Source organism: Oncorhynchus kisutch, linkage group LG6, assembly GCF_002021735.2.
Source record: "Oncorhynchus kisutch isolate 150728-3 linkage group LG6, Okis_V2, whole genome shotgun sequence".
Taxonomy (NCBI): Eukaryota; Metazoa; Chordata; class Actinopteri; order Salmoniformes; family Salmonidae; genus Oncorhynchus; species Oncorhynchus kisutch.
Genome location: NC_034179.2, coordinates 32,174,660 through 32,196,065, shown reverse-complemented (window position 1 = coordinate 32,196,065; position 21,406 = coordinate 32,174,660). Strand labels below are relative to the sequence as shown.

The following is a 21,406-nucleotide window of genomic DNA, read 5'->3' as shown; positions in this document are numbered from 1 at the left end:
CCAAAGAGAGAGAGAGAAAAAGCACATATAGAGATAAAATGAATCACTAACCTTTGATAATCTTCATCAGATGACACTCATAGGACTTCATGTTACACAATACATGCATGTTTTGTTTGATAAAGTTCATATTTATATCAGAAAATCTGAATTTACATTGGCATATTAGATTCACTAGACCAAAAACATCCAGTGATTTTGCATAGCCACATCATTCAACAGAAATACTCATCATAAATGTAGATGATAATACAAGTTATTTACATGGAATTATAGATATACCTCTCCTTAATGCAACCCCTGTGTCAGATATATTTTTTTAAATCTGGAAAAAGAAACGCATGCAATAATCTGAGACGGCGCTCAAAAGTAAAAACACCACAGCCGCAAAGATGGCGTCAACATAAACAAGAAATTACATGATAAATATTCCCTTACCTTTGATGATCTACATCAGAAAGCACTCCAGGTATCCCAGGTCCACAATAAATGTTTGTTTTGTTCGAAAATGTCCGTTATTCATGTCCAAATACCTTCTTTTGTTAGCTCGTTTGGTATACATATCCCAACGCTAATTCTGGTCAGCGTTATATCGGACGAAAACTTTAAAAAGTTATATTACCGGTCGAAGAAACATTTCAAACTAAGTACAGAATCAATCATTAGGATGTTTTTAACATATAGCTTCAATAAAGTTCCAACCGGAGTACTCCTTCTTGTCTTCGTGAGCAATGGAACGCAAGTGACTACCACGAAATAAACATGATCAGAAAATGGCTGACTGCCAGACACCTGACTGATTCTGCTATCATTCACTCCAACAACATCATAGAAGTCTCATTATAATTTCTATTGATGGTTGACATCTAGTGGAACCCCTAGGCAGTGCAACATCATTCATATCTCAAGGGGATTTCATTGGGGACTCTGGTGAATACATACAAAGCTCAGATTTCTGACTTCCTGTTTTGATTTCAACTCAGGATTTTGCCTGTCAATATGAGTTCTGTTATACTCACAGACATCATTCAAACAGTTTTAGAAACTTTGGAGTGTTTTCTATCCAATACTAATAATAAAGTGCATATATTAGAAACTGAGACTGAGGAGCAGGCCGTTTACTTTAGGCACCTTATTCATCCAAGCTACTCAATACTGCCCCCCAGCCATAAAAAGTTAAGGTCCCGTTGGTAGGATATACGTGCTTTTAGTTTCTTCCAATTTATTATCCAGAGATTGTATTTTGGCCTATTGGAACGATGGCAAAGGCAGATTAGCCACTCATCGGCGGATCTTCACAAGGTACCGCGGTCTCCTTCTGCGATACCTCTTCCGTCCTTTTCTCCTGCAAATGAAGGGGATGAGGGCCTGTTCGGGTGTCTGGAGTAAATCCCTCTCGTCCGACTCATTAAAGGTGAGTAATCGCTGTCCTGATGTCCAGAAGCTCTTTTCGGTCATACGAGACGGTAGCAGCAACATTATGTACAAAGTAAGTTGTTACAAACAATGCGAAAAAATAAAAGAAATAGCACGGTTGGTTAAGAGCCAATAAAACGGCAGCCATCTTCTCCGGAGCCATTACGTGAGCTTGGCACACCTGTATTTGGGGAGTTTTTCCCATTCTTCTCTGCAGATTCTCTCAAGCTCTGTCAGGTTGGATGGGGAACGTCGTTGCACAGCTATTTTCAGGTCTCTCCAGAGATGTTAGATCGGATTCAAGTCACTCAGAGACTTGTCCCGAAGCCACTCCTATGCAGATGTCACAACACAATGCCACAAATGTCTCAAGTTGAGGGAGCTTGCAATTGGCATGCTGACTGCAGGAATAGCCACCATAGCTGTTGCTAGTTAATTTCTCTACCATAAGCCTCAGCTGATGAAACTGTTGGTTTGCACAACCAAAGAATTTATGCACAAACTGTTTGAAACCGTCTCAGGGAAGCTCAGCTGAGTGCTCATCGTCTTCACCAGGGTCTTAACCTGACAGCAGTTTGGTGTAGTAACCGACTTCAGTGGGCAAAGGCTCACCTTTGATAGCCACTGGAAAGCTGGAGAAGTGTGCTCTTCACGGATAAATACAGGTTTCAACTGTACTGGGTTGATGGAGTCGTGTAGGTGAGCGGTTTGCTGGTGTCAACGTTGTGAACAAAGTGCCCCATGGTGGCGGTGGGGTTATGGTATGGGCAAGCATAAGCTATGGACAACGAACACAATTGCATTTTATTGATTCAAATTTGAATGCACAGAGATATCGTTACGAGATCCTGAGGCCCATTGTCGGCCATTCATCCGCTGCATCACCTCATGTTTCATCATGATAATACATGGCCCCATGTCGCAAGGATCTGAACACAATTCCTGGAAGCGTGTACCACTTCCCGCCAATATCCAGCAACTTCACACAGCCATTGAAGAGTGGGACAACATTCCACAAGCCACAGTCAACAGCCTGATTAGCTCTATGAGAAGGAGATGTGTTGCACTACATGAGGCAAATGGTGGTCACATCAAACACTGATTGGTTTTCTGATCCACTCCCCTACTAGATGCATAGCTGTACTCCCAGTCATGTGAAATCCATATAGTTGGGCCTAATTTATTTATTTAAATTGACTGATTTCCTTATATGTGCTGTAACTCAGTACAATCTTTTAAATCGTGTTTATATTTGTGTTCAGTGTAGTTGCCTACCCGTGACAAAGAGTATCCAAAAAGCAAATCAGAGATACAGGTAGCTGCCTAAATAATGGACACATTTGAGTAAATGAGGTGTGGCTCCTGAATTAATTAAGCAATTAACATCCCATCATGCTTAGGGTCATGAATAAAAACGCCAAGTTACCCATTATTTTGGATACCATGGCTGGAAGAAGAAATCTCAGTGACTTTGAAAGTTTCAAGATGTAATAGTGGTACTTATGGGATACCCATCCAACGAAATGCTTACTTGCAGGGTCCTTCTCAACAATGCAATAACAGTAAGAAATAATGAAAGATAATAATACGAACATAAAGTAACTGGCTCAGTAGAATAGAATAAATATTTTAGCATAAATATAATACAGGAAGGCACAATTGGGTAGCCTAGTGGTTAGAGCGTTGGACTAGTAACCAAAAGGTTGCAAGTTCATATCCCTGAGCTGACAAAGTAAAAAATCTGTCGTTCTGCCCCTGAACAGGCAGTTAACCCACTGTTCCTAGGCCGTCATTGAAAATAAGACTTTTTCTTAACTGACTTGCCTAGTTAAATAAATAGTCCAATATTTACATGTGTTTTGTGGGAGTGTTTAAATTGTGCAGTATTTAGCATCATAACAAGAGTCTGGTAGTAGCAGTTGTGATGCGTGTGTGAAGCCATAGCCGTGGGAATTAGGGGTGCAGCACCCCCTAAAAGAAATCTGGAATTAAAAAAAATCTTCCAAAAGTAGTGCACTGGGCCTTTACTAGTCCTGTAAACCAATATAGCCTTCTATAGTGAGGACAAAACATATTTTCTTGTCTCTGAGCCTGATGGTATCAGACCTCAAGCTCCGATACTGTCTGCCGGACAGTAAGGGAGTGAACAGCTCATGGCTGGGGTGTGTGGTATAGGTCGACCAATTATGATTTTTCAACATCGATACCTATTATTGGAGGACCAAAGAAAAGACAATACAGATTAATCTGACGATTTTTATATATATTTGTAATAATAACAATTACAACAATACTGAATGAACACTTATTTTAACTTAATATAATCAATTTAGTCTCAAATAATTAAATATGTTCAATTTGGTTTAAATAATGCAGAAACAGTGTTGGAGAAGAAAGTAAAAGTGCAATATGTGCCATGTAAAAAAGCTAACGTTTAAGTTCCTTGCTCAGAACATGAGAACATTTGAAAGCTGGTGGTGGGTGGCATCCCTAAGTCTAAATATTGCTGTTACATTGCACAACCTTCAATTTTATGTAATAATTACGTAAAATTCTGGCAAATGAATTACGGTCTTTGTTAGGAAGAAATGGTCTTCACACAGTTTGCAACGAGCCAAGTGGCCCAAACTGCTGCATATACCCTGACTCTGCTTGCACAGAATGCAAGAGAAGTGACACAATTTCCCTTGTTAATATTGCCTGCTAACGTGAATTTCTTTTAACTAAATATGCAGGTAAAAAAAAAAAAACGTATGTATTGATTTTAAGAAAGGCATTGATGTTTATGGTTAGGTACACTGGTGCAACGACAGTGCTTTTTTCACGAATGTGCTTGTTAAATCATCACCGGTTTAATGAAGTAGGCTGTGATTCGATGATAAATTAACAGGCACTGACTGCATAGATTATTTGCAATGCAGGGCAAGCTAGTTAAACTAGTAATATCATCAACCATGTGTAGTTAACTAGTGATTATGTTAAGATTGATTGTTTTTTATAAGATACGTTTAATGTTAGCTAGCAACTTACCTTGGCCCATTGCTGCACTCGTGTAACAGGTGGTCCGCCTGCCACGCAGTCTCCTCGTGGAGATCAATGTAATCTGCGTCCAAAAATGCTGAGTACCGATTGTTATGAAAACTTGATTAATCGGGCGACCTCTAGTGTGTGGGGTCCTTGATGCGGCTGGCCTTCCTCAGGCACCGTTTCGAGTAGATGTCCTGGATGGGTGGGAGAGCAGTGTCTCAAAGGCTGCGTTTAGACAGGCAGACTAATTGTGATCTTGAAAAAATATCAGAATTGGGCTGCTTGTCTAAACAGCCAAAGGAGCATACCGGTTAAAAGGGTGTGTGTGTCTGTCACCAAATCGCTACCTAATTGAACACTTATAGGAGATTCCGTAGCGGCACCTTAGTGTTTTCCACCACCATCAACAAAACACAAAAAGTTGAGGAGACTAAATTACTTGGCATCACCTTAATTGTAAACTGTCATGGTCAAAACATATAGATTCAATGGTTATAAAGATGGGGAGAGGTCTGTCCGTAATAAAGAGATGCTCTGCTCTAGTTTTGTGTGATCTCGATTAATGACCAGTCGTGGTCAAGTGCTGCAAGGAAAGACCTAGTTAAGCTGGCCCAGAACAGAGTGGCATGTCTTGCTCTTCATTGTAATCAGAGGGCTGATATACAGTGTATTCAGAAAGTATTGACCCCTTGACCTTTTCCAAATTTTGTTACAGGTTTGTTCTAAAATTAATTAAAACATTTTTTCCCCCTCAATCTAAACACAGTACCCCATGACAAAGCAAAAACAGGTTTATAGACAACAACAACAAATGAAATCACATTTACATAAGTATTCAGACCCTTTACTCAGTACTTTATTGAAGCACCTTTGGCAGCAATTACACATATATATATATTTTTTTGGGGGGGGGGGCTTGCCTGTTTTGCTTGTCAAAATAATACGTGTCACATATTAGTTTGCAAACAATGTAATTGAGTTAATAACGCCGCATACAAACATGGTCTCTTTTTTGCTTTCTTGAGAAAGGCAGCTCCAAAATGCAGGTGTTTCAGCCTATCTCAGTGATTTGTGGTGGGGCTAGCTAGCAGAAAATACAGAGCGCGGCGCCTGATTGGCTCAGTTTTCTGTCACTCATGGGACAGTACGTCATCTCCAATTATAAGGATAGAGCTTGAAAATTTTAGCACCTTGGGTTCTGCCATAGAGTTATATTAGAAGTGCCCATCCAATAAGGCTCAAGGTCATTGGCCACAGATAACGTGATTTGATGTCATTCTATCTACGGTAGCTTTGATTGGACTGATCATGTCAACATCATACTTTCAAAATCTTAGCTAGCAGTCGTCACCATGAATCAAGTCGACAATCAAATCCTTTTCTATCCTTGCCATATGAAGAGAAATTAGAGATAAAACGTCTCGGTGCTCATCGGACATAAACATTACACAAGTTGGAAATCGCAAATTCAACAATGAGCGGTTTGGGAAGGAATTAGTGGCTAACTGAGTTCAAGACAACTGAGAACTAGGGAAAAACGAGCTACGACTGGGAAAATAAGTTTTGAACAGTCATTCAACTCGGAATTGTAAATCCGGCATCTTTCTCTTTGATGACAACATTTCCTGACGAAGGACCGCTGCACCGCTTTCCTGTTCAAGCACATCACAAAAATGTCTTAGGTTGCTTCATAAATTATATAGGATGCCAGAGAGATATGTATACTGTAGCTAAAGTAATACTAAATTGTATGTTGTGTAGTAAGCTGTTAGTAGCCCATGTAATAATAATTTGGTCTATTTTCACCAACACGGTATTGTAAACATTGTTCGTGGCCGGTGTCTGCTTGTTTGCAACTTTTTTTGTACAGCTTTGACAGTGCTACTGATAGTAGTGGTGGCGCTTGGCTTCCATGTGCAAATTCAGCACACACAACATTCTATAATAGAATTGAATTATTTTATGTCAAATTAAAAGCTAATTTAACACGTCAAATAGTGTTATGACGTGTATCTTTTTTGACATGCAAAGACCCAAACGGCGTTCAATGTTTAGAGAAATTGAATCATTGAATGTTGTAAGAGCTTTCTACTGTTACCTATTGTTCACCTAATAGCTTTTTTGCACTATTGGTTAGCGCCTGTAAGTAAGCATTTCATTGTAAGGTCTAAACCTGTTGCATTCGGCGCACGTTACAAATAAACTTTGATTTGATTTGTCTGTTTATTTGTAAGAACAGTCCATGTTCTTAATTTTGTCACTGTACATTTCAAAAGTTATATTGGTTACGTCCATCGTCTCTTGCTCATTGTCTTAATCGAAATTACGGATTGCCTCTTATCCGCTTGTCGTCCCCTTATGCCATAGCTTGTACATCTCAATTGTCAGTAGAAACCACATTTGTTTTAACAAGTCAGCCATATCAACTATGTTTGTTTTTTTAAGACAGTAAATGAGGCTGAATGAACTGTAGCAGTGGTAAGGTGTTGGGACTGCTGTTGGGACAGCTTTATATAGGCATCTTACCTTGCCAGTTTGTGGGCACCGTTTGTCACTGTTATAGTGCAATTCATTAATTATTGTGTGTAGATTGATGAGGAAAATATTTATTTGAAATCTATTTTAGAATAAGGCTGTAACTCAACAAAATGTGGCAAAAGGGAAGGGGTCTGAATACTTTCCGAATGCACCGTTAATACGATGCATGCCAGTCTCTCTTGGCTAAGAGTTGAAGAGAGACGAACTGCATCCCTTATTTTTATAAGAAACATTGTGTTGAAAATCCCAAATAGTTTGCTGTGTCTTATATTTAAAATATAATTGTATTTGTCACATGCACCGAATACAACAGGTATTACCATGATATGCTTACTTATAAGCCCTTAACCAACAATGCAGTTAAGAAAATAGAGTTAAGAAAATATTTTCTTAATAGCCCCCCCAAAAAAATTACAATAATGAGGTTATATACAGGGGGTACCTGTACCGAGTCAATGTGCAAAGGCACAGGTTAGACGAGGTAATTTGTACATGTAGGTAGGGTTAATAAAGTGACTATGCATAGATAATAAATAGCGAGTAACAGCAGGGTGGGGGGTGTGACAATGCAAATAGTCCAGGTGGCCATTTGATTAATTGTTTAGCAGTCTTATGACTTGGGGGTAGAAGCTGTTAAGGAGCCTTTTGGACATAGAATTGGTGCTCCGGTACCGCTTGCCGTGCGGTAGCAGAGAGAACAGTCAGATGCCGAGCAGTTGCTATACCAGGCGGTGATGGAACCGTTCAGGATGCTCTCGATTGTGCAGCTGTAGAACTTGAGGATCTGCGGTCCCATGCCAAATCGTTTCAGTCTCCTGAGGGGGAAAAGGCATTGTGCTCTCCTCACAACTTTGACAGTTTGTTGGTGATGTGGACACAAAGGAACTTGAAGCTCTCTACCTGCTCCACTACAGCCCTGTCGATGTAAATGGGGGCGTGTTCGGACCTTCTTTTCCTTTAGTCCACAATCATCTTCGTCATATTGAGGGAGAGGTTGTTGTCCTGGCACCACACTGCACCACACTGCCAGGTCTCTGACCTCCTCCCTATAGGCTGTTTCATCGTTGATCAGGCCTTACAAAGTTGTCGTCAGCAAACTTAATGGTGTTGTGCTTGGGTGGACAGGAAGTACACGAGGGGACTAAGCACGCACCCCCGAGGGGCCCGTGTTGAGGATCAGCGTGGCAAGTGTTTTTGCCTACCCTTACCACCTGGGAGCAGCCCATCAGGAAGTCCAGGATCCAGATGCAGAGGGAGGTGTTTAGTCTCATAGTCCTTAAGGGTGGCAGGGTAGCCTAGTGGTTAGAGCGTTTGGACTAGTAACTGGAAGGTTGCAAGTTCAAACCCCCGAGCTGACAAGGTACGACTCTGTCGTTCTGCCCCTGATGGTGTTGATGTGAGTGATGACCAGCCTTTCAAAGCACTCATGGCTACCGACCTGAGTGCTACGGGACAGTAGTCATTTAGGCAGGTTACCTTCGCTTCCTTGGGCACAGGGACTATGGTGGTCTGCTTGAAACATGCAGATATTACAGACTCATCCGAGTACACGTCCTTGTAATCCGTCTGGCCCCACGGCCTTGTGAATGTTGACCTGTTTAAAAAGGTCTTGCTCACATCGGCTTTGGAGAGCGTGATCACACAAGTTTTGGCATGCCAGGTGGTAAATCAGGTAACAGACCCATAGGAAAGAAAGATCCAAACATCTCTGCCAATAACAGGTACAGTTGAAGTCAGAAGTTTACATAAACTGAGTTTAAAGTATTTAGCTACGGTGTTTCACAACTCCTGACATTTAATCCTAGTAACAATTCCCTGTTTTAGGTCAGTTAGGATCACCACTTTATTTTAAGCATGTGAAATGTCAGAATAATAGTAGAGAGAATAATTCATTTCAGCTTTTATTTCTTTCATCACATACCCAGAGGGTCAGTTTACATACACTCAATTAGTATTTGGTAGCATTGCCTTTAAATTGTTTAACTTGGGTCAAACGTTTAAGGCCTTCCACAATAAGTTGGGTGAATTTTGGCCCATTCCTCCTGACAGAGCTGGTGTAACTGAGTCAGGTTTGTAGGCCTCCTTGCTTGCACACTCACATTTTTAGTTCTGCCCACTCCAATACCTTGACTTTGTTGTCCTTAAGCTATTTTGCCACAAGTTTTGAGAATGACAAAATAATTTCCACAAAGTTTGCTGCTTCAGTGTCTTTAGATATTTTTGTCAGATGTTACTATGGAATACTGAATTATAATTACAAGCATTTCATAAGTGTCAAAGACTTTTATTGACAATTACATGAAGTTGATGCAAAGAGTCAATATTTGCAGTGTTGACCCTTCTTTTTCCAAGACCTCTGTAATCCGCCCTGGCATGCTGTCAATTAACTTCTGGGCCACATCCTGACTGATGGCAGCCCATTCTTGCATAATCAATTGTGGCAGAGCACCCCTTCTTCTTCTGCAGAGAAGGGGTGCTTCAAGAAAGAGGCGGGTGGGGGTGGGAGGGGGCATAAACTGAACAACAGCAAAAACGCTTGCAGTTGGTCAGAATTTGTGTTTTTGTTTGTCCACCCACCTCTTAGATTGACCACAAGTTCTCAATGGGATTAAAGTCTGAGGAGTTTCCTGGCCATGGATCCAAAATATCGATGTTTTGTTCCCCGAGCCACTTGATTACCACGTTTGCCTTATGGCAAGGTGCTCCATCATGCTGGAAAAGGCATTGTTCGTCACCAAACTGTTCTTGGATGGCTGTGTTGTTAGGCAAAAAGATGAGTGAGCCCACTACCTTGGCTGAGAAGCAACCCCACACATGAATAGTCTCAGGATGCTTTACTGTTGGCAAGACACAGGACTGATGGTAGCACTTACCTTGTCTTCTCCGGACAAGCTTCTTTCTGGATGCCCCAAACAATCGGAAAGGGGATTCATCAGTGAAAATGACTTTACCCCTGTCCTCAGCAGTCAGCAGAGTATAGGCAAATTGTCATCATACAAACTGAGGCAGCAGACTTTGTAAAAATTAATTTGTCATTCTCAAAACTTCTGACCCACTGGAATTGTAAGTGAAATAATCTCTGTAAACAATTGCTGGGAAAATGACTTGCGTTATGCACAAAGTAGACGGCCTAACAGACTTGCCAAAACTATAGATTGTTAACAAGAAACTTGTGGTGGTTGAAAAACTAGTTTTAATGACTCCAACCTAAGTGTATGTAAACTTCCGACTTCAACTGTAGTTTTCAGTTTTCCCCTCCACACTCAGTCCACTCCCAGACAGTCCTAGCTAAATTCTTGCTTGAGAAATTGCTCTTTGCTGAAAAGCTATAGTTTATTTTGACCATTTTATTAGAAAAAAATAATCACAGCAACTTACTTGTTACCCAGAAATGATTTGATATTGAGATAGAAATGGCTGAATTGGACCTGTAAGACACTTTATTTAGGTGTTTCCTTTATTTTGGCAGTTACCTCTACCTTCACACAGTTAACAGGCATGTAATACATGATTGCATCATATCAGTGTTAGTGCAGAAATAAAGATATGGGACATCAGACAAAGGAACGATGTATTTGGCCTAAAAGGGCCATAAATAAAATTTTATTATCTTGATTTATTAACAAGCCACAGAGTGTCCATGGCTGTCTACCACAGCACTTAAAACTTCTCATTCTGGTGCAGTCCAGAGTTCACAGACCCACTTGAGATACTTAAAGCCGCTGATAAAATCTCAAGGTTCTCATTTTGTCGCTTCCTTTAGAAAAATAAAACAAAAACGTGATAATACTGTACCAAACTGGTGGCAGAGCACCCATTCTTCTGCAGAGAAGGGGTGCTTTAAGAAAGAGGCGGGTGGGGGTGGGAGGGGAAATAAACTGAACAACAACAAAAAAACACCCCACCTCATTTAAAGCTTGGAGCAGCATGCACTGGCTTTCAATCACTGCAAGAGCGCCATTTCCACTACCCCTGCTCTTCCTTTTCCAACTGTCTGTTCATTCATTTCTGTTGCGTTTTACTTAAATTGGATTGAAATAATAATTATTATAATGATAAAACCTATAGCAGCAAAAGAGATAGAGGAGTGAGTAACAGCTATAGCGAGTGACCCCTGGTTTATAAGGAAGGCATGGGTTAAAAGAGTTCCATTGGTGAGTGGCCTGGGTGCTGAGGGGGCCGTGGGACTGTGAAGGGGGCTGCTGCCCCCTCAGCTCATCTCCCGTCCGCAGGCACCCGGCTCAAGGAGGCCATGACACGGCCGTAGCGCTCAACCAACTCCAGAGTGGAGTAGGTGGGCAGCTTTGGAGGGTCGTGGAAGCTTTTTATCTCTGTCGAGCAGTCAAGTAACTTGGGTAGGAAGTCAGTCAGCTTCTCCTGCAGGTTGGCTGCAGCAGGAGGGGGAGAACAATAACAGAGAGGGCAGAGAAAAAAAGAAAGAGTTGGAGAGTGTGATTATTTCAAAGTCCTTGCTTGCGTCACTCTTCAGAGTCACATCCAGTTACCAAACAGATAAATCATAAGCTAAATATTTTCAGTGTGATAGCACAAGCTCTTTGTAAGCATGCTCCTCTAGGAAAACACAGATTGAGAAAACAAGATGAGGCGCCCAGGGTTGGCTGTAGTTCTAAGAAGATGCTGCTGGGTCACTTTTCTGAAAACCAATCAAACTTTTTCTTGGAGTAGAGGCTAGAACTCCACTGAACCATGTTCTCTGAACTAACAATTTGGGTCACATTCTGCCAACACAAAGTGGGTATATCCCTGGTTGTTTTGGCTGCTAATATCAACTAATTTGACCGTGTCCCTGACCATGTTCCATGTAACTCCCAAATTAAACTACAGCAGAAAAATAACCAATCATCCAACAGATCTCTAGTACCAAAAATCAAACCTCCCTGCCTCTAGGCTCTTGTACTCTTTTCAGATTATTGCACTAGCCCAAACCGTACTGTGTTGCCTCAGATATGTTATTGTTGGTTCCAGCAACTACCGAGGGTGCCTAATAGGGCAAGACGATATTACAATAGCACCGTCTATCGACGATGATTGACAGCCATTGTCGATGGAGATAACATCGTGATGTGAAAGATTATGGTTTAGCCTATTTGAACTTGACTGGAGCCTGGCAATAAAAATAAAAAACAGTCCCGCAGCGCACAGCAGGGCATTACACAGTAAGTAAGTGAGTAATTTTCCTATTTCTATAGGCTATTTCAATAAATATGTTATATAGCCTACAGAACGCAAGAGACAAGGAATTTGGGGAGTTTTTCCTAGCCACCGTGCTTCTACACCTGCATTGCTTGCTGTTTGGGGTTTTAGGCTGGGTTTCTGTACAGCACTTTGCGATATCAGCTGATGTAAGAAGGGCTTTATAAATTTGATTTGAAATTTGATTTAAATGTAGGCTAGACCGAGCGGAGAATTCCACCAAAGCGGCAAATAATGGACACTCAAAGTGAAACTGACAGCATTTTAGCTACTTTGCAGATATGAAACAGACAATCATAATATATCAGTCAAAAATAAGGCATTGTTGGCAGAATAGAGCAATGTAGTTCAATGCATGATTAATATAATTCACCAATACATTTCTTGGTAGTCCAAAAACTACTGCTATAAGGTTTCAAATCATAGCTGGCCTGGTACATTGTTTGCTGCCTCCATTCAGTTCCACTGTCAGTTCCAATGACTAAATATTTTTGACAGAAACAGAAATGTAACTAAGGCTGGGAATGTCAATACAATGATCACAAGTCAATCGTAACGTGGTTAATATGCTAGCGTATCCATTTATCTAGCTAGGAGGTCATGTCATTGGAGAATTATATTAATCGTGCTTCTACACCTGCATTGCTTGCTGTTTGGAGTTTTAGGCTGGGTTTCTGTACAGCACTTTGAGATATCAGCTGATGTACGAAGGGCTATATAAATAAATTTGATTTGAGAGGGTGAGTGACTGACTTATCTCCTCGTATAATTTTTCAGTGGCTACACAGCTAAAGATGCACGTGTCATTTGGTTAGCTAGCAAGAAATGTGAATCACTTTACTAGCTAGCTATTCTGAACGACTGTTATGCAGATAGCATGAATTATTTTAAAAGTATGACCCGCTGAATATGACTGGTGTCAGTAAAGGTAGGCAAAAAAAAGTACTAGTTCGTCACGGACACTCTATATAACACGTAAACAGCTCTGCTAAGGCGAGTAAAATGGTCAGTGAGGTGTTCTCTCATTTGTGTCTGGAAGTAGCTAGCTACCGTAGCCAGTTAGCTTGGGTGCATGGTTGGGACAATGCATGTATTGGCAGGCAAGTTGCAGAAGGACAAGCAGGCTATTCCCCATCGTTTATCCGTGCAATTTTGACAGCCAACTAGCTGAAAAAGTTTGAGGGTTTATCTAATGATCCTTCTTCAGATTTGAGCTCATCTTGCTCTGGCTAGCATTAGTTGATGTGCATATAGTAAAATATAACCTACCTTTTTATGGTTGTTTGATCAATAGGACTGTAAAGTTCAGAAATGTAAGAGGACTTCCATGGCATTTAGCTACATATTTGCAGAAATCCATTCAAGTGTATTTTGTGGCTTTTGCAGAACGCGTTCTAATGATCCAAATTTACACTGTTACCTATAAACACACAGCCCAGTTCAAAGTGAATTATGGCAGGCCCTTGTAGCAAATGGTTTGTTTGCATGAACACCTACTGTAGCTCTCTGATTGGCAACGGTGCACTCGGTCTGCATAGACTCCTACCGTGTCTATTAATCTATTAACGCACGGTCGCTTTCCCACTCTATATTGCTATAGAATATTCACAAATGCCTTAGTAATTACCAAACATTTAAGAATTTATGAAAACGTGACAATTACCATATCGAAGTGCTCGCTTATTATTATTTTAACTATCTTGTGTTAAAAAGAAAAAAAACACAGCCTATATTGCCTTCTCTCTTCATGACGGAAGGCTATGCTTCATCGTTCTGTGCATGGCTTTCTCCTGATCAAACAATGAATGTAACGGAGTTCCATCTCAAAACGTTATTTGAATACCCTAAAAGGGTAAGGTAGCTAGGGGACTAATAATGAGAAGGAACAAACAATATCAATAGCCAATAGAAAAATCGAATGACAAGTTGAAATTGAAGCTTTTTAAGAAAAAAATTATCCAGTCGGGCCGTGAATATCCCTCGATGCTAGGTAGAAAACCAAATGGCGGGCCTCCCGGGTGGCACAGTGGTCTAGGGCGCTGCATCGCAGCTGGCTGGCTTCCGGGTTGGATGGCACAGTGGTCTAGGGCACTGCATCGCAGCTGGCTGGCTTCCGGGTTGGATGGCACAGTGGTCTAGGGCGCTGCATCGCAGCTGGCTGGCTTCCGGGTTGGATGGCACAGTGGTCTAGGGCACTGCATCGCAGCTGGCTGGCTTCCGGGTTGGATGCGCGCTGTGTTAAGAAGCAGTGCGGCTTGGTTGGTTTGTGTTTCGGAGGACGCATGGCTTTCGACCTTCGTCTCTCCCGAGCCCGTACGGGAGTTGTAGCGATGAGACAAGATAGTAGATACTAACTATTGGATATCACGAAATTGGGGAGAAAAGGGGGTAAAATTTTAAACAAAAACAAAAAATGGCCAATAACCTATCCTCCTACTAGGCCGATCATAAAAGCTTTAACACAATAGGGCGATAGCATCGTATATTACAATGTTTTATGGGTACATACAGCACAGTACAGTACAGCTGGGTCAGTAGTGTGAAAATGCTCTGTGGTCCCTCTGCCCTATGACCTTTTTAGACTCTTGGTAGATTAGTCCCCTAATCTTCAAATTTGGGTAAAAAATAATCTAAACAAACAAAAACTCACGCTCCATCTCCTGCCCCAGGTAGGAGCACCAGCGGTTCCTCATGTCCTCCACAGCCAGCAGGTCCTTCTCTGTGTCGTGGACAAGCAGTAGGGGGATACACGGCACCACCAGCTCATTCATGATGCTCAGCCCATTGCAAACCTCCGGCTCCTCACCAGACTCAAACATCCCCGCCGCATTCTCGTTCAGTTTCTATGGGCAAAGCACATGCATATAGATCGATGAATTCTGGATTTGCTTCATATGCTAGGGATTAGCTTGAAGTGGTATGCTAGCAAATTTACCAGTATTAGCTACTCTGTCAAAACAGATTTACAGGACAGCCAGGTATTACATGTCCCTATGTTATTAATGTATATGTATTTTACATTAGAGACCACCTCTGTGTGAGGGGCTGCAGCCCAGGTAAGACACAGACCATTTGCATTGCTGGAGGCGGCAGATAGCCTAGTAGTTAGAGCATTGGTCCAGTAACCAAAAGGTTACTAGATCGAATCGCCGAGCTAACAAGGTAAAAATCTGTCGTTCTGTCCCTGAACAAGGCAGTCAACCCACTGTTCCTAGGCCGTCATTGTAAATAGGAATTTGTTCTTAACTTTTTATGGCTGCAGAGGCAGTATTGAGTAGCTTGGATGAAAAGGTGCCCATTGTAAACGGCCAGCTCCTCAGTCTCAGTTGCTAATATATGCATATTATTATTATTATTAGTATTGGATAGAAAACACTCAAGTTTCCAAAACTGTCAAAATATTGTCTGTGAGTATAACAGAACTGATATTGCAGACAAAACCTTCCTATCGCTTCCTCAAGGTGTCAGTCTTCAGACATAGTTTCAGGCTTTTATTTTGAAAAATGAGCCAGAACAATAACATTGAGTCAAGTGGTCACATGAGTTTGGCTTGCGCAACAGAATTTGGACAGCCATTTCCTTTCTGTCTCCTACTGTGAAAGACATTTGCGGTTGATATACAATGCTCAAAAAAATAAAGGGAACACTAAAATAACACATCCTAGATCTGAATGAATGAAATATTCTTCTTAAATACGTTTTTCTTTACATAGTTGAATGTGCTGACAACAAAATCACACAAAAATGATCAATGGAAATCCAATTTATCAACCCATGGAGGTCTGGATTTGGAGTCACACTCAAAATTAAAGTGGAAAACCACACTACAGGCTGATCCAACTTTGATGTAATGTCCTTAAAACAAGTCAAAATGAGGCTCAGTAGTGTGTGTGGCCTCCACATGCCTGTATGACCTCCCTACAACGCCTGGGCATGCTCCTGATGAGGTGGCGGATGGTCTCCTGAGGGATCTCCTCCCAGACCTGGACTAAAGCATCTGCCAACTCCTGGACAGTCTGTGGTGCAACGTGGCGTTGGTGGATGGAGCGAGACATGATGTCCCAGATGTGCTCAATTGGATTCAGGTCTGGGGAACGGGCGGGCCAGTCCATAGCATCAATGCCTTCCTCTTGCAGGAACTGCTGACACACTCCAGCCACATGAGGTCTAGCATTGTCTTGCATTAGGAGGAACCCAGGGCCAACCGCACCAGCATATGGTCTCACAAGGGGTCTGAGGATCTCATCTCGGTACTTAATGGCAGTCAGGCTACCTCTGGCGAGCACATGGAGGGCTGTGCGGGCCCCCAAAGAAATGCCACCCCACACCATGACTGACCCACTGCCAAACCGGTCATGCTGGAGGATGTTGCAGGCAGCAGAACGTTCTCCACGGCTTCTCTAGACTCTGTCACATCTGTCACGTGCTCAGTGTGAACCTGATTTCATCTGTGAAGAGCACAGGGCGCCAGTGGCGAATTTGCCAATCTTGGTGTTCTCTGGCAAATGCCAAACGTCCCGCACGGTGTTGTGCTGTGAGCACAACCCCCACCTGCGGACGTCGGCCCTCATACCACACTCATGGAGTCGGTTTCTGACCGTTTGAGCAGACACAAACACATTTGTGGCCTGCTGGAGGTCATTTTGCAGGGCTCTGGCAGTGCTCCTCCTCCTGTGGTACTGACGTGGGCAGTGACATACTACATGATGCACACAGACACTTTGCTATGTTCGCCTTAGCTAAGCCTTGCAATGCTGTTGACACAGAAACTCCCTGACCTGGGTACCTTACACAGATGCAGACGGCCATTCCGGAACCAGAGAGACTTGGTGGGGGTTCACAATGTGTCAATGTCAGCAGTGTTTTCAATTAAAACAGAGAAGGAGGTAAACAGCGGGGCTGGAGGGAGCAGGGCTGGAGGGGGCTGGAGTGGGAGCCAGGGGTTCATTCTGGCCGGAGATCTGAGATGGTGGCTAACTCTAGCAGAGCCCTGAAGGAGCAGAGCCAAGGTTAGCTCAGGACACAGCCATGTCTCCTGGTAATGTGTTTACACTTGCTGGGCCTACTGCTTCCTATTCCTACTCGGATGATTACATTAGGAGCACAATGCCGGTGTAGGGTTACTGAGTGCAGGAGCAGCAACAGGGCCAACCGAGGAGAATCAGGGTTACCCCTCTTTCTCTCCCGGTTCAGACCAGTCACAGCTTGATCTGACCGACCAGGGAATCATTCCATCTAAGCCCTAACAAATAGTTTGGATATGGGATATGAAAAACAAAAGTGAAGCTGTAGTCTGATCAGAATATTGAAAAGATTAGGATCTTTCCCCCACACCAAGAGCATTTGCTGAGAAAAGTTCTGTGGGAATCTTTATGGGCAATAAAAAAGACAAATGTAATATCTCAGCGAGAACAGGAACAAGCCTTGCATCAATCCTAGAGATTATTGGGTGGAGGGATGATCTTGGTCGACATCACAGTTTGGCTGAGTCAACGTGACTCAAGGGAAGGCAAGGATGAGTTAAGAGGTCAGAGACAGACAGCCTTGCTGATAAGACGATAGCGGTATTCATTTTCAAAGAGAATAACTTAACTACTTCCACGGTGACCTATTGTTTTGACTGGAAACTTGTGATGATCTTTAAAACACTATGGATTAACTCCGACCACTTCCTCTCATTTAGGCTGCAACTTTGTCTCTTTAAAAAATGTCTGTACCAAATGCTAAACCTGCTAGCATCAGAAAATCCTACATGAACTTACTAACTAAATAAAATCAACTACTGACAGAGGTTTGCAATAGTGCAGTGGTTCAGTTGTATGATTGTGAGTGATAGAGGTTTGTCTCACCAGCAGGCACTCTCTGCGGTAGTGACCTATGAGCTCATCGTTGTGACCTCTGTACAGCCCTTTGACCAACAGCTCTCTGTTGTACTGGTACGAGTAGATCAGGTACATCAAGGCCTCCACAAAGCTGCAGAAAAGCAGACACACAGGAGAGTAAGATACATTATAGAAGCATCAGGGTGGTACAAACTTAACCACAAGGAGAGGCAGCAGAGAACATCAGGTTTAGCTGTGTCTACAAAAGGAAACTAGAGAAGGAACTATCAGGCTTTTTTCATAGAGGATTTAAAAACGGATGTACTGGAGGGAGAATTAACAGAAGAAATAACCAAATACATGAACAACCATCTTGATCAATGCCAGACTGAGCTCTATGCTCCAGAAGGATCTGCTGGGATCTGCTGCCCTCTGCAGGTGACTTTAGGAAGTTCAGGTCCTACCAATAATAATGCAATCATCTACAGAGTGTATTTCAAGCTCTATTTTCCAAACAATATATTCAATACAGAAATGGTTCAAGAATATCAGTTCACGCTTAAAGTAAGAAAAGGACACGAGTTAGAAGCTCTGCATCGTGGAGAGCAGAATGTAATAACAGTCCTGCCAATTAGCAGAGTCTCACCATTTCTTCTGGAACAGCTCTAAGCCAATCATCAGAAAGATTGTTGTCTCGCGGAAATTCCTGTAGTCCTGATGCCACATCTGGGAAAAATGTAGGGGCCAAAGATTCATAAATGAGCTCTAAAGGATTTTAAGGACGGATCTGGATCTAACATTGAAGATTAACATCACATCCGTGTTTTTTTCCCATTGGATAGAAGGGTTAGTGGTATCAGTTCAAATGTAGAGATTATAATCATTTAAACCTTTTACTTTAATGCTAAATATTGTGCACACGCTCATCTTATGTCATTTGGGCTCCAGAGTGGTCTAAGGCACTGCATCTCAGTGCTTGAGGTATCACTACAGACCCTGGTTCGATTCCAGGCTGTATCACAACTGGACGTGATTAGGAGTCCCATAGGGCGGTGCACAATTGGCCCAGCATCGTCCCGGTTAGGGTTTGGCCAGGGTAGGCCGTCATTGTAAGTAAGAATTTGTTCTTAACTGACTTAACTGGACACACCTACTCATTGAAAGGTATTTATTTTTACTATGTTCTACATTGTAGAATAATAGTGAAGACATCAAATGATGAAATAACACATATGGAATCATGTAGTAACCCAATTTTTTAAAAACAAATCTAAATATATTTTTGATTCTTCAAAGTAGATACCCTTTGCCTTGATGACAGCTTTGCACACTCTTGGCCTTCTCAACCAGCTTAACCTGGAATGCTTTCCCAACTTGGAGTTCCCACATATGCTGAGCACTTGTTGGCTGCTTTTCCTTTACTCTGCAGTCCAACACATCCCAAATCATCTCAATTGGGTTGAGGTCAGGTGATTGTGGAGGCCAGGTAATCTAATGCAGCACTCTCATTGTTGGTCAAATAGCCCTCACACAGCCTGGCGAAATGTTGGGTCATTGCCCTGTTGAAAAACAAATGACAGTGGGACTAAGCGCAAAACAGGTGGGACAGTGTATCGCTGCAGAATGTTCTGGTAGCGATGCTGGTTAAGGGTGCCTTGAATTCTAAATAAATCACCGACAGTGTCACCAGCAAAGCACCCCCCACACCACCTCCTCCATGCTTCACGGTGGGAACCACACATGCAGTGACTGACTGTCTCCTCATATCATTTTACAGTGGCTACACAGCTAGAGATGCATGTGTCATTTGGTTAGCTAGCAAGAAATGTGAATCACTATACTAGCTAGCTATTCTGAATGACTGTTATGCAGTAAGACCCGCTGAATATGACCGGTGTCAGTAAACGTAGGCAAAAAAAGCACTAGTTCCTCAGGAACGCTCTATATAACATGTAAACAGCTCTGCTAGGGCGAGTAAAATGCTCAGTGACGTGCTCTCTCATTTGTGTCTGGAAGTAGCTAGCTACCTTAGCCAGTTAGCTTGGGTGCTTGGTTGGGATGACGCATGTATCGGCAGGCAAGCTGCAGAAGGAAGAGCAGGCTATTCCCCATCGTTTATCAGTGCAATTTTGACAGCCAACTAGCTGAAAAAGTTTGAGGGTTTATCTAACGATCCTTCTTTAGATTTTAGCTCATCTTGCTCTGCCTAGCATTAGTGGTTGATCTTGTTGATGTGCATATAGTAAAAGATAACCATAAAAAAGGTAGGTTGTTTGGCCAATAGGACCGTAAAGTTCACAAATGTAAGAGGTCTTACAATTCAAGTGTATTTTGTGGCTTTTGCAGAATGTGTTCTAATGATTCAAATTTGCGCTGTTGCAACTGCCTGTAAACACACAGTCCAGATCAAAGTGAATGATGGCAGGCCCTTGTAGCAAATGGTTTGTTTGCATGTAGACCTAATGTAGCTCTCTGATTGGCAATGGTGCACTCGGTCTGCATAGACTCTACTCCCGGACAAGACAGATGTTTTTATTTCGGTTTTATTTACGGCAGTGTCTATTAATTATCGAAACGCACGGCCGCTTTCCCACTCTATATTGCTATAGAATATTCACAAATCCCTTAGACACGGCGGTTGGAACCAACATTCAAAAATTTTCCTCCAGACCAAAAGGACAGATTGCTCCATTGCGAATTTCTTGGCCCAAGCAAGTCTCTTATTATTAGTGTCCTTTATTAGTGGTTTCTTTGCAGAAATTCAACCATGAAGGCCTGATTCACATAGTCTCCTCTGAACAGTTGAGATGTGTCTGTTACTTGAACTCCGAAGCAAACTAATGAACTTATCCTCTGCAGCAGAGGTAATTCTGGGTCTTCCTTTTCCTATGGCGGTCCTCATGAGAGCCAGTTCCATCATAGCATTTGATGGTTTTTGCGATTGCACTTGAAGAAACTTTCAAAGTTCTTGACATTTTCCATGATTGACTGACCTTCATGTCTTAAAGTCATGGACTATTTCTCTTTGCTTATTTGAGCTGTTCTTGCCATAATATGGACTTGGTCTTTTACCAAATAGGGCTATCTTCTGTATACCCCCCTACCTTGTCACAACTGATTGGTTCAAACGCATAAAGGAAAGAAATTCCACAAATTAACTTTTACCAAGGCACACCTGTTAATTGAAATGCATTCCAGGTGACAACCTCATGAAGCAGGTTGAGAGAATGCCAAGAATGTGCAAACCTGTCATCAAGGCAAAGGGTGGCTACTTTGAGGAATTTGTTTGACACTTTTTTGATTACTACATGATTCCATGTGTTTTTTCATAGTTTTGATGTCTTCACTATTATTCTATAATGTAGAAAATAGTAAAAATAAAGAAAAAC

The 21,406-nt window shown here is 42.1% G+C and overlaps 1 protein-coding gene across 8 annotated transcripts in view; it reads right to left on the bottom strand.

The window, feature by feature from the left end:
- Positions 1-10,546: 10,546 nt before the first annotated feature.
- Positions 10,547-21,406, bottom strand: part of LOC109892715 (ubiquitin carboxyl-terminal hydrolase 25) — a 49,296-nt gene continuing 38,436 nt past the window's right edge. For 4 of the 8 annotated variants that reach the window (XM_020485455.2, XM_020485448.2, XM_020485453.2 and 1 more), the window contains 4 exons: positions 18,664-18,743; positions 18,045-18,168; positions 14,846-15,038; positions 10,547-11,369 (listed from right to left, as the gene is read on the bottom strand). In XM_020485455.2, the coding sequence (XP_020341044.1) occupies positions 11,197-11,369; positions 14,846-15,038; positions 18,045-18,168; positions 18,664-18,743 (570 nt within the window). In that variant the 3' untranslated portion in view covers positions 10,547-11,196. The remainder of the gene's footprint in view (positions 11,370-14,845; positions 15,039-18,044; positions 18,169-18,663; positions 18,744-21,406) is intronic. The other 4 variants (XM_020485449.2, XM_020485451.2, XM_020485452.2 and 1 more) reach the window with 2 other exon arrangements.